Source organism: Oncorhynchus clarkii, chromosome 26, assembly GCF_045791955.1.
Source record: "Oncorhynchus clarkii lewisi isolate Uvic-CL-2024 chromosome 26, UVic_Ocla_1.0, whole genome shotgun sequence".
Classification (NCBI taxonomy): Eukaryota; Metazoa; Chordata; class Actinopteri; order Salmoniformes; family Salmonidae; genus Oncorhynchus; species Oncorhynchus clarkii.
In genome coordinates this window covers 10,129,212-10,153,221 of record NC_092172.1, presented here as the reverse complement: position 1 = coordinate 10,153,221, position 24,010 = coordinate 10,129,212, and the positions used below count along the sequence as shown (strand labels likewise).

At 43.0% G+C, this 24,010-nt stretch overlaps 4 protein-coding genes across 7 annotated transcripts in view; 2 read left to right on the top strand and 2 right to left on the bottom strand.

Moving 5' to 3' along the window:
* Positions 1–2,504: 2,504 nt before the first annotated feature.
* On the top strand, positions 2,505–4,613 carry LOC139385158 (histamine H3 receptor-like). Its single transcript, XM_071130243.1, has 3 exons — positions 2,505–2,913; positions 3,117–3,283; positions 3,470–4,613. Exons 1-3 carry the CDS (start codon positions 2,577–2,579, stop codon positions 4,364–4,366), a joined length of 1,401 nt encoding a protein of 466 aa, XP_070986344.1. The 5' UTR covers positions 2,505–2,576; the 3' UTR covers positions 4,367–4,613.
* A 490-nt stretch (positions 4,614–5,103) lies between these two features.
* Positions 5,104–19,613, bottom strand: LOC139385156 (vacuolar protein sorting-associated protein 35-like). 3 transcript variants are annotated; one of them, XM_071130241.1, is made up of 17 exons: positions 19,510–19,613; positions 18,386–18,472; positions 18,044–18,140; positions 17,759–17,882; positions 17,355–17,537; positions 16,678–16,897; positions 16,001–16,084; positions 14,282–14,391; positions 14,058–14,154; positions 13,613–13,761; positions 12,182–12,389; positions 8,863–9,018; positions 8,640–8,762; positions 7,864–8,043; positions 7,445–7,684; positions 6,862–7,005; positions 5,104–6,305 (listed from the first exon to the last, which is right to left on the bottom strand). In XM_071130241.1, the coding sequence occupies exons 1-17, from the start codon at positions 19,510–19,512 to the stop codon at positions 6,126–6,128; spliced, it is 2,385 nt and encodes a 794-aa protein (XP_070986342.1). In that variant the 5' UTR covers positions 19,513–19,613; the 3' UTR covers positions 5,104–6,125. The 3 variants fall into 3 exon arrangements, with proteins under 3 accessions (XP_070986342.1, XP_070986341.1, XP_070986343.1); XM_071130240.1 differs by having other exon boundaries at positions 18,386–18,484; positions 19,510–19,599; XM_071130242.1 differs by having other exon boundaries at positions 18,386–18,469; positions 19,510–19,595.
* A 205-nt stretch (positions 19,614–19,818) lies between these two features.
* Positions 19,819–23,218, top strand: LOC139384300 (origin recognition complex, subunit 6). The gene is made up of 8 exons (XM_071128971.1): positions 19,819–19,972; positions 20,059–20,309; positions 20,462–20,588; positions 20,719–20,882; positions 21,056–21,145; positions 21,231–21,340; positions 21,836–21,922; positions 22,071–23,218. The coding sequence occupies exons 2-8, from the start codon at positions 20,245–20,247 to the stop codon at positions 22,196–22,198; spliced, it is 771 nt and encodes a 256-aa protein (XP_070985072.1). The 5' UTR covers positions 19,819–19,972; positions 20,059–20,244; the 3' UTR covers positions 22,199–23,218.
* LOC139384299 (myosin light chain kinase 3-like) overlaps positions 23,176–24,010 on the bottom strand; it is a 41,869-nt gene continuing 41,034 nt past the window's right edge. For both annotated transcript variants that reach the window (XM_071128970.1, XM_071128969.1), the window contains exon 13: positions 23,176–23,937. In XM_071128970.1, the coding sequence (XP_070985071.1) occupies positions 23,863–23,937 (75 nt within the window). In that variant the 3' untranslated portion in view covers positions 23,176–23,862. The remainder of the gene's footprint in view (positions 23,938–24,010) is intronic.

Sequence of the window (24,010 nt, the reverse complement as noted above, 5' to 3'; positions counted from 1 at the left end):
TCGCAAGGATCTGTACACAATTCCTGGAAGCTAAAAATGTCACAGTTCTTCCATGGCCTGCATACTCACCAGACATGTCACCCATTGAGCATGTTTGGGATGCTCTGGATTGACGTGTACGACGACGTGTTCCAGTTCCTGCCAATATCCAGCACCTTCTCACAGCCATTGAAGAGGAGTGGCACAACATTCCACAGGTCACAATCAACAGCCTGATCAACTCAATGCGAAGGAGATGTCATGCTGAAAGAGGCAAATGGTGGTAACACCAGATACTGACTGGATTTCTGATCCACGCCCCTACCTTTTTTTTAAGGTATCTGTGACCAACAGATTGTAACAGCTGTTGGTGGAAGAAGGTGAGGACCAAAGCGCAGCGTGGTACGTGTTCATGTTTGTTTATTGACACTGAACACTAAATACAAAAATAACAAAGAGAATAACCGAAACAGTCCTGAAAGGTGATAAACACTAAACAGAAATCAAATACCCACAAGACACAGGTGGGAAAAGGCTACCTAAGTATGGTTCTCAATCAGAGACAACGATCGACAGCTGTCCCTGATTGAGAACCATACCCGGCCAAAACAAAAGAAATACAAACACATAGAAAAATAACAGAATGCCCACCCAAATCACACCCTGACCAACCCAAAAATAGAGACATAAAAAGCTCTCTACGGTCAGGGCGTGAGAGCACCCCCCCCCCCAAAAGGTGCGGACTCCGGCCACAAAACCTGAACCTATAGGGGAGGGTCTGGGTGGGCATTACTCCGCGGTGGCAGCTCTGGTGAGGGACGTGGACCCTGCTCCACCTCTGGCTCGGCCCACTTAGGTAACGCCGCTAGAGCGGGGACCCTCAACGCCGACCCCGGCCCTCGTGGAAGGCGCCTCTGGAATGGAGGGCGCCTCTGGAACGGAAGGCTGCACTGCAGGCTCTGGACAGGCGGGAGACTCTGGCAGCTCCGGGCTCGAGGGAGACTCTGGCAGCTCCGGGCTCGAGGGAGACTCTGGCAGCTCCGGGCTCGAGGGAGACTCTGGCAGCTCCGGGCTCGAGGGAGGCACAGGACTCACCAGGCTGGGGATACACACAGGAGACCTGGCTCTGGGAGCAGGCACAGGACTCACCAGGCTGGGGAGACATCCAGGAGGCCTCTTCCGTGACCGAGGCACCGTATACACTGGACCTTGGAGGCGCACTGGCGGTCTCAAGAGCAGAGCTGGCCCCACCTGTTCTGGCTGGATGACAGTTTCCACCCAGCAAATGCGGAACGCTGGCACTGAGCACACCTACCTGTGAATACTTGGCCGAGACACAGTGCGCATCACCCCATAGCACGGGGCCTGACCAATCCCATGCTCGCCACGGTAAGCACGGGGAGTGGGCTCAGGTCTCCAACCTGACTCTGCCACACTCACCGTGTGCCCCCCCAATTTCTTTTTAGGGGGGCTGCCTCTCAGGCTTCCTTGCCAGCCATGTTCCTGTTGCCAACTCCATTCTCTGGTATCCCTCCTCGCACTGTTCCAGAGAATCCTAGGCGGGCTCTGGCACTCTCCCTGGATCGACCGACCACCTTTCTACCTCCTCCCAGGTTGTCTCATAGTCCAAATAGCGCTGCTCACCTGTCCAGGAGTCTCTTTCACCATGCTGCTTGGTCCTTTGGTGGTGGGTAGTTCTGTAACGGCTGTTGGTGGAAGAAGGTGAGGACCAAAGCGCAGCGTGGTACGTGTTCATGTTTGTTTGTTTATTGACACTGAACACTAAATACAAACATAACAAAGAGAATAACCGAAACAGTCCTGAAAGGTGAAAAACACTAAACATAAATCAAATACCCACAAGACACAGGTGGGAAAAGGCTACCTAAGTATGGTTCTCAATCAGAGACAACGATCGACAGCTGTCCCTGATTGAGAACCATACTCGGCCAAAACAAAGAAATACAAACACATAGAAAAAGAACATAGAATGCCCACCCAAATCACACCCTGACCAACCCAAAAATAGAGACATAAAAAGCTCTCTACGGTCAGGGCTCATGTGAAATCCATAGATTATTTCCGTATGAACTGCAACTCAGTAGAATATTTGAAATTGTTGCATGTTGCGTTTATATTTTTGTTTAGTATAGCCAGATGCTCTGACACAATATTAATATTAACATGAAATTAGATTTTTTTTAAATAATAATTTCCAGGAATACCTTTCAGAAATTTTCATTTATTTTTGCTTTGGAAATTCATATTTTCTAAAAGCAAAAGTTATGTTTAGAAAGAAATACAGAACACCAATATGCTTTCAAATGTGTATTCTAAGGAATTCACAATTCTAATCTTTATTTCACGGTCTTTATCAAATGTCTGCTCAAACAGACGTAGGAGATAGGCATCATATGTCCTGTTTTTTTCAGTTCTCACATGCACTGCAAAACAACCAATAAAAACGCAGCTCTCGTTTTATGTAGGCTGCAGCCTATAAAAACGGTATTTTCCTTCTCGTTTTCAGTCTTCACGCGAACATGTTAGCTTTAACATACTATTGAAGTTGTCTGGTTAAGCTAATATAATTTAAAAAAATGGGGACCATGCAACCCGAATCTTTATTGATGGGTGCTGGATCTTCCATGGCCGTCACTTCGCATTGGAAATCGAATGAGATGCTCAACTGGTCTGTGGTTATCCAGGGAAACGCCACAGGGCTTGGCGATATGGAGATGCCTGCGAACCCGCGTTCGCATTATGGACAATTCTCTCCGTCTACCTCGGTGTTCTTGGCCGTGCTCATGACGCTTCTGGTCTTCGCCACTGTGCTAGGCAACGCACTTGTAATATTAGCCTTTGTGGTGGAGAAAAGTTTGCGAACTCAAGGGAACTTTTTCTTTTTTAATTTGGCCATTGCCGACTTACTCGTTGGTGAGTGCGTAAATGTGTTGCGTGAGCAAATGCATTGTGTGCCACTGTTGTGAAGGTATACATACTGTTGTGCATGATTCATAAGCAACTGCTGCCCATACATATTTTCTCTCTGTAATGTTGACAAAATATTTTAAAACGCGTTTCATATGCGTTTTTAATTAATAGTCGTGCGTAACATGTGTGTTCCATCCCACCTGCAGGAGGCTTTTGCATTCCTGCGTATATCCCCTATGTCATTACCGGCGAGTGGAGACTCGGACGAGGTCTGTGCAAGATATGGCTGGTGGTGGACTATACTTTATGCACGGCATCAGTGTTCAACATCGTCCTGATCAGCTTCGACAGATTTATATCTGTCACCAGAGCGGTGAGAGCATTTATGCACGGTTATCCTTTCCTGCAGCAGGTTTCATTTCCAACTGCCTGCTAGTGATGGGAGTAATGAAATGTAAAGCCATATCAAAAATGATAACTGAAATATTGTATTTAGTGCACCAAGAACCTGTGTACACTCCATTTAAAAAATGCCACCATTCCTTTCTTTCTGTATCAGGTGAGCTACAGGTGTCAGAAAGGTGTGACCCGGGAGGCTGTTCTGAAGATGCTGAGTGTTTGGCTGGCTGCTTTCCTACTCTATGGGCCAGCGATCATTATCTGGGAGTACATCGCTGGTAGTAGCGTGGTGCCCGACAAAGAGTGCCACGCAGAGTTTTACTTCAACTGGTATTTCTTGATGACAGCATCCACTGTTGAGTTTTTCACCCCATTTGTTACTGTCATGTACTTCAACATCAGCATCTACATTAACATCAGGAGGCGGAACCAGGTGAGGGATGAGCAGCCTGTCGAGGGGCCTGGGGACAGTGAGATGGAGGCCCTGAAAGCTGGAGTTCAGCATGTATTCTTCGTCAGACCAGTGGAAGGTGAAGCTCCAAGCATCCCAAACAATGCTGCCAGGTTAGGAGGTATTCTATCTACTGCTAAAGTGTCAGCAGTAACTGGGAACAGCAACAATGAGAGCAGTAAGGGCCGCAGTATTCTGGACCTTCCTCCACTGCAAGTGGGTGATGTGGTCCAGCATTCCAGGAGGACGCGGTTCCAGGCTGCGGAGCACTCGTTCAGTAAACAGCGCAGCCGGTCTGAAGTAGCTGCCAGTCGTTTCCGTCTCTCAAAGGACAAGAAGGTTGCCAAGTCCCTGGCAGTGATTGTGTGTGTATTTGGCCTGTGCTGGGCTCCCTACACACTTTTAATGATCATCCGTGCCGCGTGTCATGCCCAGTGTGTCCAGCACTACCTGTATGAAATCTCTTTCTGGCTACTGTGGGTCAACTCCTCCATCAACCCTGTCCTTTACCCGCTGTGTCACACTAGCTTCAGAAAGGCTTTCAGAAAACTGCTTTGTACCACCAAGATTAAAATTCAGCCACAGTATATTGAACAAATGTATTAAGCATGACCAATTTGCACTGACAACTATGGCCTCGTTTTGACAGTTTTACACTTGATCAGTTGTCTCATGTCAACGTAGGTGGACAGGTCGTATGAGTGTTGCACAACACTGGGTACAGATGGTCACCATGACTATGGTCTTGTATTTCTGTGTAGTATGTGCGTGTTTGCAGATCTTACGTGTATTAGTTATTTTAGAACACATGTAATGTCTGTTTTACGTTGAACAATAAATACATGCAGCCACTCACCTCCACTGTTTATTTTCCTGGCATCTACTTTAGACATCTGGCACCAGTGTTCAAAACCTTGTAACACAGTTATGTTAGCCTTTATATAGTATAGGCACCAACTCTTAGCTTAATGACAAAGAAAAACATGTTGCCAGCTGTGAAAATGATTCCTCTGGCCACCAACGAGAGCCTGTCTCCATTGAACAGTCACCTAGCAACGGATGACATGAAACTGGTTAACAGTAGCAGTCAGTAGATAGCTAATTGAAACTCATTTAAGCACGAGTCACAACTAAATACATTGACCATACCATACTGAATGGTAGAAAACAACTAAAAGTGTTTCTAAAAATGCACCCTTAATAATAACCTTGTCTTTCATAGCACCCAGTGAGTCATTCTGTAAACAAATGTGAATCTCCCCTCATTTGCACTTCAGTGCACCGACTCAAAACTACAGGCTAGTAATCTGCAGCATAACAGAAGATGGACACTAAAAGTTGGACATGGTTTAATATCAATTTGTTTATTTGTGCAAATGACATATTGACATGTAGGGTTAATATCAATTTGTTTATTTGTGCAAATGACATATTGATGATACTTATTCTGTTTTTGCTGATTTACAAGTAGGTCATACATACAATACATAGGGTTCAAAATCCAGAAGACAACGAGATGAATAGAACCCAGCTCCAACGAAGATCTTTTAATCAATGTGGACGTCAAAGAAATGAAGGTTAGCCGCCACTGTATAAGCTCCAGTGACAAAAAGGGGCATCATACACATCAGTTCCTCCTACCACTCATGGAGATAGCCAGAGCAGGTCTATGTAAAAGCATGCACCAACGCACGCCGCTTAACTCTACAAATGGCTGTCAACCACAGAAGGCTGCAACCAGAAAAAAAAAAAAAAAAAGCTCAAGCCAAATGAGTGAAGTTGTTGAGAGAGGAGGGCAAAGGAAAATCTACAGCCCAGGTGTTAGTCCGTGGAGGAGAAGGGGTTGTTGGGTCACAGCGTGAGGTCAATGGAATAACTCTCCCCAGTACGACCTCGTAATGACGCGACATTCTCTAAAAACAGGCATTATTTCATTCTTCTGCATGACCATGAAATTATGACATACAGACAGAGGGGAGGCGAGTAGGGGTCAAAGTTTAAACATGTGCTTCCACTGGCTATATAATCTCCTTCTGAGGGTGACGGACAACAGAAATGGTCAAATATGAAGGAATGACAACACGCAGGAAGTGCAAGGCAAACCGCAGCCTGTACACCATGTATTCTCAAAAGCAACACCATTAAATGCAACACCTTATGCTAAAAATGGTAACATGAAATAAAGAGGGATGATAGAAGGAAGAAGAGTGAGGAGAAAAGGATAGAGAAAGGGAGATGGAAGGCAGGTGTTGTTGGTGGGAATGGCATTTTTCCCTAATGGATGGAATACCCTGGTGTGAGTGTACATGTGTCTGTGTGTGTGTAAATATATATATAGATATTTTTTTTTTAAGTGTAGCGAGCCCTACAGCACCAGGCCCTCATAAGCAGGTCCCTCGGCCTCCGGCGACTCTCTCTGCAGACGCAGGTGCTCCAGTGTGTTGTGGAAGTGTTTGTTGATCTGCTCCGTCTCCTCGCTGGCCTCCAGGTTTGGTAGGTCCTCTCGGATCTTCTGGATCAGCTGGTTCAGAACCTGGACTGTCACCTACAGGGGATCAAGACGTTTCATGATCTTAAATAATAATTTCAAACAGGTTGAAATTAGTTAGAAAAAACAACAATGTGTTACCTACTGTAGATATGCATAAATATACTCAGTTATAAAACAAAAGTTATACAATGATTAAGCTGGAAAAACGATGTTAGTGTCTGAAATTGTCATGACTATGGAGCCCCTGTTCTCAGTCCCTGGAGGCCTAGTACCCTCTCTAGCTGTTAAAAAGAACCCCCTGATGCAGATGGGGTGTCAATCTGAGGAGAGTGGGCGGGTGAGCTGTAGCCTCCTGTCCTTCCCGCGCTGGTAAATAACCACCAACAGTGGGCGTCACCTTGGAGTCCTAGCAAGTCCTAACACTGTTCCAATAAACTCAGAGAACAGGGAAGATTGGATGGCACCTCTCCAGGGAGCTCAATGTGTCTGCACTTGAAGTGCGTTGAAAAGACATCAGGATTTCATAATGTAGGCCTGGTTCTGAACAAGCGTGTCAGGAATGAGTGGTAGTCCAGACGAGGAGGACAAGAGGGAAGAAATGTGCACATACCGCATCATTCTCTCTTTCGTAGAAACAGACGTATCTGTTCAGGATCTCAATGAAGAGCTGCACTTGCAATGACGGGTCCATGCACTGGTTGGCGATTTTCAGGGCCTTCTTTAAGCACTCCATCACCCTCTTCCCGTCACGAATCTGAGGACAGAGACACAGGCGAGGTGTAAAACTCTACCACGCATTCACACACATGCCACCTGTAATGAAGAAAGAGGAAGTTGAAAGTGCTACGTGTTCGTAGTCACTTCAGCAGCAACCAATCATAGAACAAAGAGAACCTCGTCCTGCATTTCTCACGCTTCAATACTCTGATTATGTATGTCATTATACACAAGGAACCTTAGAATTACCACCCCGCTTTTTAAAAAAATATGTTTTTTTTAACCTCTCATCGGAACAGAAGACAAAGCAAGGCAATCAGTCTTAAATAAAGGTTAAATAAAATAAATACGTCTCAAAACTTGGTTACTAGACTGTTACTGCATGTCCTGTTACTATGGCGACACCATCTTTAGTACTGCACTGTTTCTACACAATAATTATATGTATTCCTCCACTTTGTGATCACAACCCCCACCTCCTCTCCATTCTTTTCAGTGTTGCGTCCGGACCAGAAGAGGTGTGCACAGATGCTGACGGCCCGACACTGGTCTGGCTTCTTGAGCAGTTTGGAGGCGGCGAGTGCACACTGTGTCCTCAGCGGTTCGTGGTTCTCCTCGCTGAAGCATTTCGTTCTCTCAAACGTGCCGATGATCAGCGTGATGGCTGCTAGCTGAGCCTTGGAGTCGCTGATCTCATCCTCATACAGGGAGAAGGCCTGGGTGAGGGAGGGAGGAGGGGGTTCTCAGAGAAAACAGATATAGAAAAATTCCTCACCAAAATCAGTGGATCATTGCTACCAACACAGGGCACAAGTAAACCTAAAGCAAAGAGGGGTAGTGACCTCCCTCCCTCTATCCAATATGTCACATTCTCAACCCATTTTGTCCCCTGTACCTGTGACATGAACTCGTAGGCCACAGTCTCGTGGTTCTCGAAGCCAATCTCTCCAGCGGCCAGTGCCCCCTGTAGGAAGAGTCTGAGGGGCAGCTCAGCCAGCTCAGCCTTGATCAGAGCACTGATGGTTTGGTGGGCAAATGAGAAGATCTTCTGGCACTTCTTCTCCCATTTATCATCCTGTGGGACGTGTTCAACAAAGAGGAAACAGTTCAAATCCACCTTCCTGTTTATTATAAATCATCCTCTTCCTAAAACTATATGTATACTGATCTCAGACGATCCCGCAGGTGAAGAAGCAGGAGGTGGAGTTCTATAGTTATGGTCGGCAGTTGTGAGGCCGGTTGGATGTACTTCCAAATTCTCTAAAACAACAGCTTAAGGTAGAGAAATTCAATTCTCTGGCAATAGCTCTGTTGGACATACCTGCAGTCAGCACCCTCCCACAAAACTTGAAACATTGGTTGCATTGTGTTGTGTGACAAAACTGCACATTTTAGAGTGGCCTTTTATTGTCCCCAGCACCAGTGTAACGATCATGCTGTTATATCAGCTTCTTTATATCTCACACCCGTCAGGTGGATGGATTATTTAGGCAAAGGAGAAATGCTCAGTAACAGGGATGTAAACAAATTTGCATTTGAGAGAGAAAAAAAAAAGAAGCTTTTCGTGTGTATGGAACATTTCTGGGATCTTGTATTTCAGCTCACGAAAAATGGGACCAACACTTTGCGTTTATATTTTTGTTCCGTGTAGTTAGGGTAAGGGTTACGTACTGATGAAGAGTTCTCTTTGTAGCGGAAGGCCAGCTGATAGGCAGCAAACACCAGCGGTGGAAGAGTGTAGCGAATCCTCTGGTTCCCCCCAGCACCAAAGTGCTTCCTGGCTGTATTCAGGATCTGAAGAACATGACGGAGACTTTAACACATAAATTAACACATCTCCTGAAAACACATGGATACTGTGCCGGAATTCAACTGTACAGTGAGCTAGGCTTACCAGATACTGTTGGTCGGGGTCGTCGGAAAGCAGCAGATGGATAAAGCGACCCACAAGGCTCTGCTCCTCAGCAAAGTCCTCTGGGTCGGGGTCTTCAGCGGGCTGGTCTGGCTGGTCCTGGATCAGTGTCGACACCAGGGTCAAGATGGCATCCACCTTGAGGGAGAGAGAAAGCGGTGCTTCAGCAGTGAGATATTTACAGTGCTTTCAGAAAGTCCTCTTGACTTTTTCCACATATTGTTATTACAGCCCGAAATACAAATGGATCAAATTGAGACTTTGTCACTGAGGCCAATGGTGATTTTAAAGCAATTACAGAGTTTAATGGCTGTGATAGGAGAAATCTGAGGATGGATCAACAACATTGTAGTTACCTCAGAATACTAACCTATATGACAGTGAAAAGGAGGAAGCCTGTACAGAATAACAATATTCCAAATCACACATCCTGTTGACAATAAGGCACTAAAGTAATACTGCTAAAAATGTGGCAAATAAATTCACGTTTTGTCCTGAATACACAACGTTATATTTGGGGCAAATCCAACAACAAGTCACTGAGTACCACTCTTCACATTTTCAAGCATGGTGGTGGCTGCATCATGTTATGGGTATGCTTTGTCATCAGGAAGGACTAGGAAGTTATTTAGGATAAAAATAAACGTAATAGAGCTAAGCACAGGCAAAATCCAACAGAAACTGGAAGACAAATTCACCTTTCAGCAGGGAAATAAGGCCAAATCTACACCGAAGTTGCTTACCAAGAAGACATTGAATGTTCCCGAGTGGCCTAGTTACAGTTTTGCCAAATTGTCTTGAAACTCCAAGGCAAGAGTTGAAAATTAAGATCAAGCAATGACCAATAACCAACTTGACAGAGCATGAAGAATTTTTAAATAATAAATGTGCAAATATTATTCAATCCAGGTTTGCAAAGCTCTTAGGGACTGACCCAAAAACACTCACAGCTGTAATCGTTGCCAAAGGTGATTGTAACATGTATTGACTCAGGGGGTTGAATACTTATCTAATCAATTTCAAAATAATAGAATTTTCCACTTTGACATTACAGAGTATTATGTGTGAACCGTTGACAAAAAAAGACCATTAAATAAATAAAAAATCCCACTTTGTAACATAATAAAATGTGCAAAAAGTAAAAAGGGGTGTAAATACTTTCTGAAGACACTATCATCAATAAGCTTTCTTGAGCAGACTGGAACGGGCAATAAGCAGCGAAAAAATAAAATGTATACACTTTTTTAAATAAATAAATAAAAATCAACAAACGGCAAGTATATTGTAATAGAGTTGAAGTTATATCACGGTCAAAAAGGTATGGGTGAAGATAGTTATATAAGTTTGAGAGAAAGGCTTTAAAAAAAAAAGGCCTCTTATGGCATTAATGGAAAATCAACGTTTTCTTGGAGTCCCACTAAGAGCTCTCTTAGAAAAGACGTGCTCTGAATCATGGTTCACATTGACCTTTTCCAAATAGAAAAGTTAGAAAAGGTTAACGTGCCTTGAACAGCCAATATCTTGAAGAGAATTGATGAAAATATGTAGGCAGACTGCTTGGAAGTATACAATACAAAGAGCCTTTTGTGGATGCTTACCTAAACAGATACAGTAGGGTAAAAAAAGAGCCCAACAAGAAAACACTTGTGGGAAAGAACACAGCTCAATGTGTAATGTGCAAAAATGTAAGTAAGTAGCATATATCAGTGTGTGTGTGTACAGTGCCAGTCAAAAGTTAAGACACCTACTCATTCAAGGGTTTTTCTTTATTTTCAAAATTGTATAATACATCAAAACTATGAAAAAACACATATGGAATCATGTAGCAACCAGAAAAGTGTTAAAATCAAAATATATTTTACATTTGAGATTCTTCAAAGTAGCCACCCTTTCTTTGCCCTGATGACAGCTTTGCACACTCTTGGCATTCTCCCAACCAGCTTCATGAGGTAGTCACCTGGAATGCATTTCAATTAACACGTGTGCCTTGTTAAAAAAGTACATTTGTGGAATTTCATTCCTTCTTAATGCTTTTGAGCCAATTAGTTGTTTTGTGTCAAGGTAGGGGTGGTATACAGAAGAAAGCCCTGTTTGGTAAAATACCAAGTCCATATTATGGCAAGAACAGCTCAAATAAGCAAAGAGAAATGACAGTCCATAATTACTTTAAGACATGAAGGTCAGTCAATCTGGAAAATGTCAAGAACTTTTAAAGTTTCTTCAAGTGTAGTTGCAAAACCCATTAAGCACCATCATGAAACTGGCTCTCACGAGGACCGCCACAGGAAAGGAAGACCCAGAGTTACTTCTGCTGCAGAGGACAAGTTCATTAAAGTTAACTGCACCTCAGATGGCTGCAGCCCAAATAAATGCTTCACAAATTTCAAGTAACAGACTCAACATCAACTGTTCAGAGGAAACTGTGTGAATCAGGCCTCATGGTTGAATTGCTCTAAAGAAACCACGACTAAAGGACACCAATAAGAAGAAGAGACTTGCTTGGGACAAGAAACACAAGCAATGGACATTAGACCGGTGGAAATATGCCTTTAGGCTGACGAGGCCAAATTTGAGATTTTTGGTCCCAACCGCTGTGTCTTTGTGAGCCGCAGAGTAGGTGAACGGATGATCTCTGCATGTGTGGTTCCCACCGTGAAGCATGGAGGTGGTGGTGGTGTGGGTGTGCTTTGCTGGTGATGCTGTCAGTGATTTATTTAGAATTCAAGGCACACTTAACCACCATGGCTACCACAGCATTCTGGAGCCATCCCATCTGCTTTGCACTTAGGGGGACTATCATTTGTTTTTCAACAGGACAATGACCCAACACACCTCCAGGCTGTGTAAGTGCTATTTGACCAAGAAGGAGAGTGATGGAGTGCAGCATCAGGTGACCTGGCCTCCACAATCACCCGACCTCAACCAAATTGAGATGGTTTGGGATGAGTTAGACCGCAGAGTGAAGGAAAAGCAGCCAATAAGTGCTCAGCATATGTGGGAACTCCTTCAAGACTGTTGGAAAAGCATTCCAGGTGAAGCTGGTTGAGAGAACGCCAAGCATGTGCAAAGCTGTCATCAAGACAAAGGGTGGCTACTTTGAAGAATCCCAAATATATTTAGATTTGTTTTACACTTTTTTGGTTACTACATGATTCCATATGTGTTATTTCATAGTTTTGATGTCTTCACCATTATTCTACAAAGTAGGAAATAGTAAAAATAAAGAAAAACCCTTGAATGAGTAGGTGTGTCTAAACCTTTGACTGGTACTGTATGTGTGCGTTGGGGTGTGTGTACTGACCTGCTCCTGGGCTATAATGGTGGTGTTGTAGTCCAGAGTGTTGCTCAGAACGTAACAGCTCATGCTTTTGCGGGACTCGTAATCAAAGTACTCGAAAAGCGGAGGGAAGTGCTTGAGCTGCAGAACAGTCACAATGTTGTTGTAGGTGTCCACTGGGATCTTCAGCAACCTAGTCAATTCTTTTGAGACCGCGCTACTGGTTGCAATGCTTTGAAAGGAGGGAGACAATAGTTGAGAATGAAAATACTGCAGTAGCAACGGCAGTTTTCTTTTCCAGCTATCTTTGAAAATTGGGAAATATAATAAACTTCCAACTATCACATGCTGGCAGCAAAACAAATTCATTATTATCTATTTTTTGTCTAAAGCAAAATGGTAATTTCATTAAGACATTACCTCAAACTTCTTACAGAGATTTGAGATCATAGACGTGGATAACACTTTTCAATATTTTTATTCGCTAGTGCTTTGATGAGAAAATGTACTCAGCAACCGTCTTTCTTTTCAGAATTGTGAACTTTTCCGTCTCAAGTATGGCTGAACAAAGCATTGTAGCCTACTCTAGCACTTTGCTGAAGAATTAGATTATTCTACTGTCTAGGGGTTGTATGTTCAGCAAGCTTTTAATGCAAGACACTACAGAACAGGTAGACTTTTGAAAGCTTTAGTCCTTCACAGCAGGCTGGGACTTACAGGCGTAGGCTGGGACTTACAGGCGTAGGCTATGATAAACTAATCAGGGGTGGCACTAGAGTTCGAAAATCGGCATTTTCAAAACGCAGACCATCAATAAAATCGCCTATGATTTATATTGAAAGTCAATTGTGATTTTTTTTGCTTCAATATAGCGGAACACATTTGGCAGAAAAAAGCTTCATTTTCAACAGTAGTGGAACACTATTCGGTGTGAAAAAGCAACATTTTTTTTTTGCGAAAATGATGCATGGTCATAATATTTCTAATGTTTATCATAGAAATAATGTAGTCAGCTACATTATTTCCTTATGTTTTTCTTGAAGTTAGCCTTCTTTTCTATGGTAAAAGGTAAAGGACACATCAGTTAGAGCGCTGTCTGCTGCTAGAATGCCCGTTCATTCATTTTTATCAGTGAAACTTTTTATCAGTGCAACTAAAGTACAAAATTAGTCTGACGAGCTGAAATTACAATAAGAAGCATTTCAGATCTGCGTTTATAAATGCAGCAAGATATGTCTTACGCGTTTTAGCCTATTTTTTTCTTCCCCTGCGTGAAAAACACAGAATTCTGCATTAACACAACCCCTGCTAATATAATTTGATTTTAAATTTCCATTCATGTACATCTTTGGCCTGATGCAACATTGAATTCCTCTACCAAACAAAGGAGAAAAAGAACTACCCAGAAGATTGACTAATGTAACACTGAGACGTGGACATGGTAGTGCTTCTTACTGTTCCAGGTTGAGCTTGTTGAAGATCTCCACTGTGCTCTCCAACACCTTGTCCACATAGTCCACCCGGTCAGGGTAGCACTTCATTGCCAGGTTGATGAGGGACACCTGTAGTGAGACCACATCCTCCGAAGGCATGTCCTGGCGGGACTGGGGGGGGGGGGGGGGGGGGTGAAATACAAAATAAGGTAATAACGTATAAAATGTAGCCTACTTCAGTTTAATTGCTTAACCTTAAGCATACATCAAGGTCATGAGATTGAGTCGATGAGAGGAAAACTAGACCTAGATTTTGTGCCAGAATTTGTCTTTTGAGTGAGAGATAACAATACAGCATTAGAACATCTGCAGGGGAATTTTTAACGACCAAATCAATAAGAAAATGGATTGCAGGAGAAAGACAGGAGAAAAAAAAAGAAAGAGTAAAGTCTTTCTCCATCACTTACCTGTATAACTGTGGCTACTTGTTGGGAGAAAATATCAAACAGTTTGATTTCAGCAGGGATTCCAGGTCCATCTTCTCGGTGAGCAAACAAAGCCAGTCTAAAACAGAGAAGACCAATTGCGTCAGTGGGTTCCCAGCACAACACCAAGGGAAAAACTGAAAAGTGCAATCCCGTGTGTAGTGTACTGACTGAAATTGAATCATATGTCGCAGTGTTTACGTCACCTGTCAATGAGAGCGATGATGATGTTTTTGACATTGACGTGCTGATGCAGGTCGGCACAGGAACGAAGGAATAGGTTCAGTGTCTGAAGGTGGAACTCATCAGGGAAGACCTATTAGAAGAGAAGGGCCAGAGACAGCAGAGTATGGTGACACCTCGACCATGTGACCAGTCTGATGAATCAGTAATAAACTTTTTTTTGTTTTGTTTAAATGTAATCCCCTTTTCAGGACCCTGTCTTTCAAAGATAATTCGTAAAAATCCAAATGTCACAGATCTTCATTGTAAAGAGTTTAAACACCGTTTTCCATGCTTGTTCAATGAATCAAACAATTAATGAACATGCACCTGTGGAACGGTCATTAAGACACTAACAGCTTACAGACGGTAGGCAATTAGAGGTCCCACTTATGAAAACTTAGGACACTAAAGAGGCCTTTCTACTGACTCTGAAAAACACCAAAAGAAAGATGCCCAGGGTCCCTGCTCATCTGTGTGAACGTGCCTTAGGCATGCTGCAAAGAGGCATGAGGACTGCAGATGTGGCCAGGGCAATAAATTGCAATGTCTATACTGTGAGACGCCTAAGACAGCGCTACAGGGAGACAGGACGAACAGCTGATCGTCCTCGCAGTGGCAGACCACGTGTAACAACACCTGTACAGGATCGGTACATCACAACTGCGGGACAGGTACAGGAAGGCAACAACAACTGCCCAAGTTACACCAAGAACGCACAATCCCTCCATCAGTGCTCAGACTGTCCACAAATAGTCTGAGAGAGGCTGGACTGAGGGCTTGTAGGCCTTTTGTAAGGCAGGTCCTCACCAGACATCACCGGCAACAACGGTCAGGGTTGGGCACAAACCCACCGTCGCTGGACCAGACAGGACTGGCAAAAAGTGCTCTTCACTGACGAGTCAAGGTTTTGTCTCAGCAGGGCTGATGGTCGGATTCACGTTTATCGTCGAAGGAATGAACGTTACACTGAGGCCTGAGGTCTGGATCGAGGTGGAGGGTCCGTCATGGTCTGGGGCGATGTGTCACAGCATCATCGGACTGAGCTTGTTGTCATTGCAGGCAATCTCAACGCTGTGCGTTACAGGGAAGACATCCTCCTCCCGCATGTGGTACCCTTCTTGCAGGCTCATCCTGACATGGCCCTCCAGCATGACAATGCCACCAGCCATACTGCTTGTTCTGTGCGTGATTTCTTGCAAGACAGGAATGTCAGTGTCCTGCCATGGCCAGCGAAGGGCCCGGATCTCAATCCCATTGAGCACGTCTGGGACCTGTTGGATCGGAGGGTGAGGGCTAGGGTCATTCCCCCCAGAAATGTCTGGGAACTTGCAGGTGCCTTGGTAGAAGAGTGGGGTAACATCTCACAGCAAGAACAGGCAAATCTGATGCAGTCCATGAGGAGGAGATGCACTGCAGTACTTGGCCACACCAGATACGGACTGTTGATTATGACCCCCCTTTGTTCAGGGACACATTATTCCATTTATGTTAGTCACATCGTCTGTGGAACTTGTTCAGTTTATGTCTGTTGTTGAATCTTGTTATGTTCATGCAATTATTTAAGTTTAATATTTAAGTTAAGTTTGCTGAAAATAAACGCAGTTGACAGTGAGGACATTGCTTTTTGATGAGTTTAGTTCATGTGTATGCATTTCCTACTACAAACCTTGACGCAATGACAAACTGGAAACAGTAGTTACCTGAATGATGCACTCCATGAGATATTCTTGAGCCAGGGAATCTCTGCAGTTTACCACCTGCTCTAGGACACCGGACAGCACAATCTGGGGAGAGAAATAACCCAAATACAATGCAACACAATGGGCATCCTCTCTAGATATACGAGACTTACATATTTGTGTATTTTCTGCACGTTGTAATATATATTCAATATAATATTTTATCCAATACCGCATCCCTCTTTGCCAAACATAATTTCTAAGGTAAAGTAGATATAATAGCAGAAATAAAACATCAAAAGAGGTGCTCAGGGTTAAGAACCCCTCTCTGAGCTTGACAAGGATCATCTTTTCTCGTCTCCACTCCCTCAGCTAGACAAACTACAAAGGCTAAACCCTACAGGTGCTCTTTATTCTAGAACAGTGCATGCTGTGTTCCTAGTCTCCTCTGTATGGCATGACGCTCTCAATTGAAATACATGAATACATTTGCAAGCCAATATCTGAAAACTGGCAAACAACCATTCTGATTAATATTAACTACAATCTTCACGGCAGTTCCAGATGACTCATACATCAGCATTTAGAGTTAACGTCAAAGGTTCCATTGTACTTCCAGTACACGCAAATGTACAGCTCTAGACGTCGAGATATATATATATATATATACACATACATATATACATGCAATCACAAACCTGTTTATACTTTTCCACGTTGACCCCCTCCAGCTGGCTGAGTCGAACCAGGTTGGTCCCGACCAGGATGCGCAGCTCCTGCCTCTCCTTCTCCCTCTTCTCCCTGTCTCGGCTGTGGCCCTGGTGCTGCATGCGCACCCACAGCTTATTCATCTCAGCAAAATTCAGCAGCACAAAGTCAATGGAGTCGTTAATGTCTCCCGTCATCGCATCCTCCCCTCTGGAAAGAGGTTAGAGATGAGATCCTCATTAGGTGGAGTATGATATATCAAAAGGAAGTATATAGGCCCTTTCATTAAATCAATAACTGAACGGTCACATTTCAAACTTCTGGGATGACTGCTAAACAACGAGCTCAAATCCCCATTCAATCAGAGGACGAAAACAACATAACGAGGATGTCTGGTTAACACACTGAGGCCTGGATTGCGAGTGGGAATCGGTCGATGAGAATGAGCGAGGGGCAGCTCAGGAGGGGAGCCATGTGAGGAGAGACTGAGAGGATCTCAATTACATATTCCTTGCGTCCTCTTTTTCCTCATCTCCTTCTCCAAACCTTTGGATGAGAAAGCCAGAGATCCCTCCCCTCTGACCTTTTCCTCCAAAAGGGTTTTGTGAAAGAGGCGAGGAGAGAGGACACAAGGAGTATGCAATTGAGATTCTCCCTTTGTTCTTACTCTAGCTGCTCCCCATCATCAGGCAGGATGTTGCGGGTGCACTGCAGCAGGTAGTTTCTGAGGAACAGGCCTCTCAGCGGGTGCTGCACCCCACGACACATCTCCACCAGGTCTTTCAGGATGTCCTTACGCGACTGAGGGAAGGAGCGAACATACACCACCCCCACAGTGATCAGCAGGTAACTGGGGAGAGAGGAGGGGGGTGGGGGGGGTCATTACTTGTATCGTTTCCTATTCCTCTAGGGTCAAGCTGCATCTAGTTTGCACTGCCTAAAGAGGACATTGTTGTAAAATGATTGATCACATGTACAAGTAGGCTAGTCCAAGAGAACACGTGCAGCTTTCCATTTACACACTACCATTTTCACTAGCTGAAACAATCATTAGGGTGCTTGAGTACTCACAGTCTGGGGATGATGTTCCCTGCATATTGAACCAGCTCATAGAGGTCAGCCACCTTCCTGCCCTTGGCAAACTCATCTGTCAGGTACACCTCCAGGTAGTGGAGCTCGTCAGAGATGGCCATGTCTGCACTCAGAATTAGGGACTCATAGCCCAACTGTAAATAACACCAAACCTGGACATGCCTAGAACAGTCAAATGATCTGGAGAATGAAACAAGTCATTTAAAAAATATATATATATATGTCTAGACCAGAGATCCATAGGTTGCAGCAGGTAAAGGATACAGAGTTCATAGTAGCTCTTTGGCGATAACATGGAGGTCCTGAGTTCGCCCAGCATGTTAGATGCATGTTTCAATGCATCCATCAGCTTGTTCTTGTCCTACAGATGGAAGTGTCAGCAGTCAAACAAGTCAAGTAACAAGTCAATATGAGTAAACAGTACAGTTACGTTAATCTCTGATACACTGCTCCAAAATATGCTGTAGTGTAACTTGTGGCTAGGAAACAGTGTCTCTCTCATACACTAATGAGGGTCAGAGAACACAATACATATTTGCTATATTGTTAACAGAAAAGACAAGGAAGTCAAAGGGCCCCCCACAGAAGGAAATAGGCAGATCTTACCAGGCAACGTTTCATCTGAAATGACTGGACCTTGACAGCCTGCACGGCTTCATCAAGTAGCTTTTCCTGCTCGTCCTGGGGTGACTGCTGTGTGGTAGGCTGAAAGACAGCACACTGAAGCTCAGAGGAATGCCATGCATGTTACTCTGACATACTCCACCATTACAGCTACAGTGGTTTACAGTTACAGTGAGCCGAGACATGACATTGACTCAGATGCTCAGTAAACTGGCTATGCCCCTAGGAAATTAATGAAATGATTGATGGTACTGTACTGGCCAACATAAACATTGATTTTGCTCATTTATAGTTATCCTAATGTCAGCGTTCTGGATGGCCTGAGATTAGAAATGGTGAAAAATATTAACTTGCCTCATCAAGACTGTAATAGGTGCAGACTGCAAGCTAGCACTGAGTCATTAGACTATCAAGTGGTTAACTACTAATTCGTATATGCAGTGTTGACACTAACCATGTGTATGTCTAGCTATACTGACATCACCAGAATGAATGATCAATGACTGACAGCTGATGGCTAACCTTTGCTTAGCCATCAACTATCTATTGAAGTAGCTAGCTAACGTTAGTTGTGGTGGCCAGGTTTGTATATTTGGCCCTCTGTCACAGATAACCCATTTCTAGCTATCTAGCTTGTTCGCTAGTTAGATATGCCAAGTTAAATCGATATACTCTCTGATCTTTACTAGCTCCGTAAGCTAGCTAGATAGCTAACTGGCTACAGTCTAGACATTCCATGAAAATACTAACTATCAAACTGCACTCCTTTGACTTTGTGAAATGTGTGCTTTAAAAGTAAGAGACAGAAATAATCGACCATAAGAGATGCTAGACAACAACGAATCGGTCGATTCTTCAAAATGAAATGTGTTGACAGTTAGCCGACAGTAGCCTTAGCCAGTTACTAGCTGGTAGGTAGCTATGTCGTTTTTAGATAGGCCGTAGCTAGCTAGCGCCACACACAACTTGAGTCTGTTTTCGAGTCTCAGTATCAGCCATACAGCAATAACAAAAAAACAATACCTAAAATGAATGACTCAAACAGAAGGATTGGATGGATAATAATCACACGTATAAAGAGTAGCTATCTTATCCGTTTCACTTACCATGATTATCAAGTTTGTATCAGCAAACTGGTAGCTAACCCTGAAATCGTTTCCCAGTCATGTGACTGCTATCAATCCACCCAGCTACCCAGTTTCCACTAGTTATCACAGTCACAAAGTCAACTCGTAATTTCTCGTAAAAATTCATGAAAACAACCATTTGCTTTTTGTTCTTAATTTAAGGTCAGGGTTAGGCATAGCAGTGTGGTTAAGGTTATGGTTGAGGTTATGATTAGGTTTAAAAAACAGATTTTAAGAAGATAAATGGTAGAAATGGGCGGGGTTTATTACTTTGTGGCTGTAATAACTAGTGACGACCAAGCTCTCCCTTTCCACAGATTCGCCCGCATTGGCTGAGCCGAAAACAAAGTGTGGGAATACGTCTCCCATTGGCTAAATTACAGTTTGCAATAGTGGTAACGCAAATATTTAGACAGCGGAGATCCAATTAATACAATGTGATGTATGTAAATATATTGTGAGTAGATCATTTGATGCTCAATTCTCTTTGTAAAAATAAAAGTGTGTGTATTCTGTTGTTCTTTTCAGCAACAAGTACGCAACAAACGTCGTATCGTCATAGCCAATAGAATGTCGAAAGATGGCTGGTGGGCGTGATGGCGTCGGACATTTTGGCGGCGAGGGTCTTGCAAGTTTTTGTGTCTGACTACTCGACTGGAGGTCTTTGTTTTTATTCTCTCGTTGGCAGTCACGAACATTTGTTATTTACTGGAAATGGAAAAAGAACTGTTTACTAAACTTGCATCTAAAATGGGTATAACCTCTGCAAGAATTCTAAGGTGAGTCTGTAAAACGATCATATTCGCTAGCTAGTATTCTTGAGACGGGACCATAGTTCAAAGCTAACGTTAGCTAGGTAACCTGCTTGCAAACAGCTGTTATTATTTTGTTTCTTGATGTTTCCTAACCTCTGTTTGCATCTATATTACAGCCAAGCAGAGGAGTACATGCGGTTATCCCTGGTTAGATGTACAGGACTCAAAAATACTACGGGTACAAGCAAAGCAATAATTTGTCTTGAGCTGGCAGCAAAATCAATGAAGTTACCCCTGGACAAAGTACGTTTTTTTAAAAACATTTAGCTTTGTGATGACAAGGCACCTTGCCTCTTAATCAAATAACTAAATACCCTGGTATTGCTCCGCTAACGTGCCCTATGAAATCTGTCTTGTCAATCTGTTTCTTCAGGAATATACCGTCAAATTATCCGGGTTGAAAAATAAGCAGTATCAAAGCACTCTGAAGGCCATAGAATGCATGCTTGGCCTTGATTCTCACCTGGGACTCCGAGACCTTGCTGTTCAGTTTGGGTGCATGGATGCAGTCAAAGTAGCAACCAAAATACTAGAACGGTGAGAACTTGAAGAGTAGCCTACATCTGGCCAGCATAACTATTCTATAAATCTGTTGGAAGCTACTATATTAAGCAAGTCTTCTTTCCTGAGCAAGACAGTCCCAAATATCGTATAAGTTTATCAATGTAAATATGTTCATTTATTAAGATAAACCCATGTTTGTGTTTCAGGTATGAAGCAAGCCTTCCTGCTGCTCAGCAAAAAGATGTGGACCTGTCAAAACCACTCTTCACTACAGCTGCTTTGAACGCTGCATGCAAGTGAGTGTTACGGTGTTCTGTTTCTCCATAAACCATTCGACCTGATGATTAATAAAACCTAATCACTATCCCCACATCTCTCCAGATGCTTGAAGATCAAAGTGGACAGGAAGCTGGTCGCATCATCTGGTGCTAAAAAGGGAATCTTTGACAGGCTGTGCACCCAGCTCCAGAAACTGGGGCAGGACATCTGCGGTAAGTCTCCTGTCAAATGATAAAGGGGTTTGACTAACATATGGTGGGAAATGGGGGAAAGCCCAGGAAGGGCCTTTGGATTTAAAAACGTACTTCCGAGCCATAATGTTCTGTTAGCTAACGATATCTTTTTCTTGTGACATACGCTTCAGAAAGCTGGTGTATGAATGATTGTCGCTTTTTTCATAGTGGCCATTTGTACTTTTGCCCCGGGTGTGTAGATTTTTACTTTACTGGGTGAAAAGAGAATGTTGGTCATTCCTCTCGCTCCTTGTTGTCGTGGTTACAAGGGAGAGAGTGGATGTTCTATTTTAGGACTGAAAACTTGATTGGATGTCCCTATCGCGGCATATGACATGCCTATTACAAGCAATCTCTGAATGTTGTGGCTGAAATCAGTGCTGGCAGTAGGTAGAGTGAGTTCAGGTATGGTCCTCTCTCAGGTATGATCTTTAAATATCTCTTGATTTTTTTCCTCTTTTTTTTTCTTATTAGAAGAAGCCACTCCACTGAAGAATCCAGTTAAAATGTCACAGAAAAGAACGAACACACACATGGAAAGTACTGAACAAAAAGAGGAAGGTAAATGTGACCAAATAACAACCATGCCAAATTCCTGATTATGTCCTTAGAAGTTTGGAACTCTTAATCTTTGCTGTTGTGTAGAATTAAAACAGTGTTGGAGGGAATATTTTCTGCAGTCTATCAAGGCCTTTTCCTCCTATTTCAGAGGAAGATCTGCCAATGTCTCAAAAGCAGCTGAAAGTGGACTCTGGGGAGAGTGCAACAGAGGATTACGAAGAGTGGAAGCGAAGAATCTTGGAAAATGCCCTTAAAGCCAAACAAGCCAATGCATGAAAGTTAATTTGAAATTCATTGCTGTTTATATATTAAGAAAGAGTGTCATGGCTGAGCTGATAGGTTCTCACAAGCTTGGGCATGTGATCAGTGAAAATGCTGTATACAGTGCTGAGTGAGGCTGGAGCTCTCGTTTTCTTTGAATGTGAACGCTAATGAGCAGGTACAAGTCTGCTAAGGAAGCACACAGCAGCTCCATATCTGATTTATTTCAGTTTTTGGAGAAGGTTAACTGAAAGGGGTGTTTTTTTTATTAGTGTTTATTTTTTATTTGATCATTGTTTGTTTCAACCATGGTTATTTTATGCTATAAGCAAGCATGATCTGTTTCTATTCAAACAGTACATTGACTTGTCTGCCCCCTGGTGGTCATGTGTGAGATGTACTCTTAAGAGAATTCTGCTGGTCTACGTGTTGGAATTGTACAGTTTTAAGATGAGCATTCTGTGGTGTTTTAAAACGGCTAACTACAATTTCCCTCATTTTGTAAAATCACAATTTATGGTGGATTATAGACCATTTTTACAGTTGGCAGCTGGCATTATCAACTGTTTTTTATTTAGACCACATTGAGTACCACAGTATTGAGTCGAATGGTTCGAATTGTTTTTAATGTTTCCATCTGGGATTTTCGAAATACTTAATATAAGTTCTGTGTTTCGTGTAGGCTTACCCCGGCGTGACAGTTTTGATAGCTGCACAAATCTCTCTCGGACAAGGTAATGTATCAATACTTAGCATTGCGAAAATTGAGGCGAATGTATTGATTAAAACTCATCTTGTCCGAGAGAATAACATAGCTATCAAAAAACGGCATGCGAAGGTAAACCTACACCGAACGCAAAATGAATTAGAATTTGTCAAATTCACGACGTGAAAAATGAATGGCGGGAAAAACCATTGTAACCATTTTTGTGTTTATGGGTGTTATGACGCTTCTGTGTTGGGACTATTGACAATAGTAGAAGTTGGTGTCCTTTTGTGGCTTCACTTATTTTAATAAATGAACATTTATAGTCATATTGAGTTATTCTTGCTGATTTCAAGTGGAGGTGGGGACACTGTCACAAAATAATGCTATATGGGAACACCGTACAGTCAGGTTGTGTAGCATGCAAACAAGTGGCCTATTCAAAGCCTTCATAGAAGGAAAGATTGACAAGACAAGGCCATCTGTGTGATTGTGAAGATTCACTTACCATATTCAATTAACCAACAAAAAAAAGAAAGCCTTGCGAATAATGTGTCATTGTGATGTCACCTTGATGTACATTCAGTAAAGCAGTTCAAACATATGTCAGTAAGATTTGTCATTAAATAAACAATTACACCTAAGTAAGTAGTAGGCAACCTGCTTGAAGCGCACTGTGAGCCCCAGATAATTTAGTAACCACGAACATCACCCACAGGAAGACTGCACAAAGTTGTGCACTGTACCGTATAAAAAGTGAGTAGAATACTACAGTACATTTCAATAAATGTCCATCATTGCAATTTATATGCAATTTATATACCAATGCCAGACACTATTGTAGATCACGTCCTGTTCTGTTGCCTCAGTCCAACTAGCATAAATGGCAGGAATGCCTGCCATGGAGGTGCAGCACGACAGCAATACACGCGAGGCACAACTACTCAAGTCTTTGACAGCAGTCTTCTCACTGCTATACAGTGTTTATGGGATGATGCTGGCGAAACCGCTTCAGCCTGTTGGCTGCAGCAACCACATAGAAGTGTTTCTGCAAGGAAGTAGAATCATTTGAATTTAGATCACTTTCTTATAAAGATTTTAATTCGGACAATTCACTAACA

Excerpts from the sequence above, each read along its gene's own strand:
- LOC139385158 (XM_071130243.1), top strand. The coding sequence starts at position 2,577 with ATGGGGACCATGCAACCCGAATCTTTATTGATGGGTGCTGGATCTTCC. Across the intron at positions 2,914-3,116 it reads CATTGCCGACTTACTCGTTG|GAGGCTTTTGCATTCCTGCG; the intron begins GTGAGTGCGTAA and ends TCCCACCTGCAG. Across the intron at positions 3,284-3,469 it reads TTATATCTGTCACCAGAGCG|GTGAGCTACAGGTGTCAGAA; the intron begins GTGAGAGCATTT and ends TTTCTGTATCAG.
- LOC139385156 (XM_071130240.1), bottom strand. Across the intron at positions 8,763-8,862 it reads ACCCCGACCAACAGTATCTG|ATCCTGAATACAGCCAGGAA; the intron begins GTAAGCCTAGCT and ends CATGTTCTTCAG. Across the intron at positions 8,044-8,639 it reads ACAAAGAGAACTCTTCATCA|GATGATAAATGGGAGAAGAA; the intron begins GTACGTAACCCT and ends CACGTCCCACAG.
- LOC139384300 (XM_071128971.1), top strand. The coding sequence starts at position 20,245 with ATGGAAAAAGAACTGTTTACTAAACTTGCATCTAAAATGGGTATAACC. Across the intron at positions 20,883-21,055 it reads GCAACCAAAATACTAGAACG|GTATGAAGCAAGCCTTCCTG; the intron begins GTGAGAACTTGA and ends TTTGTGTTTCAG. Across the intron at positions 21,146-21,230 it reads GCTTTGAACGCTGCATGCAA|ATGCTTGAAGATCAAAGTGG; the intron begins GTGAGTGTTACG and ends ACATCTCTCCAG.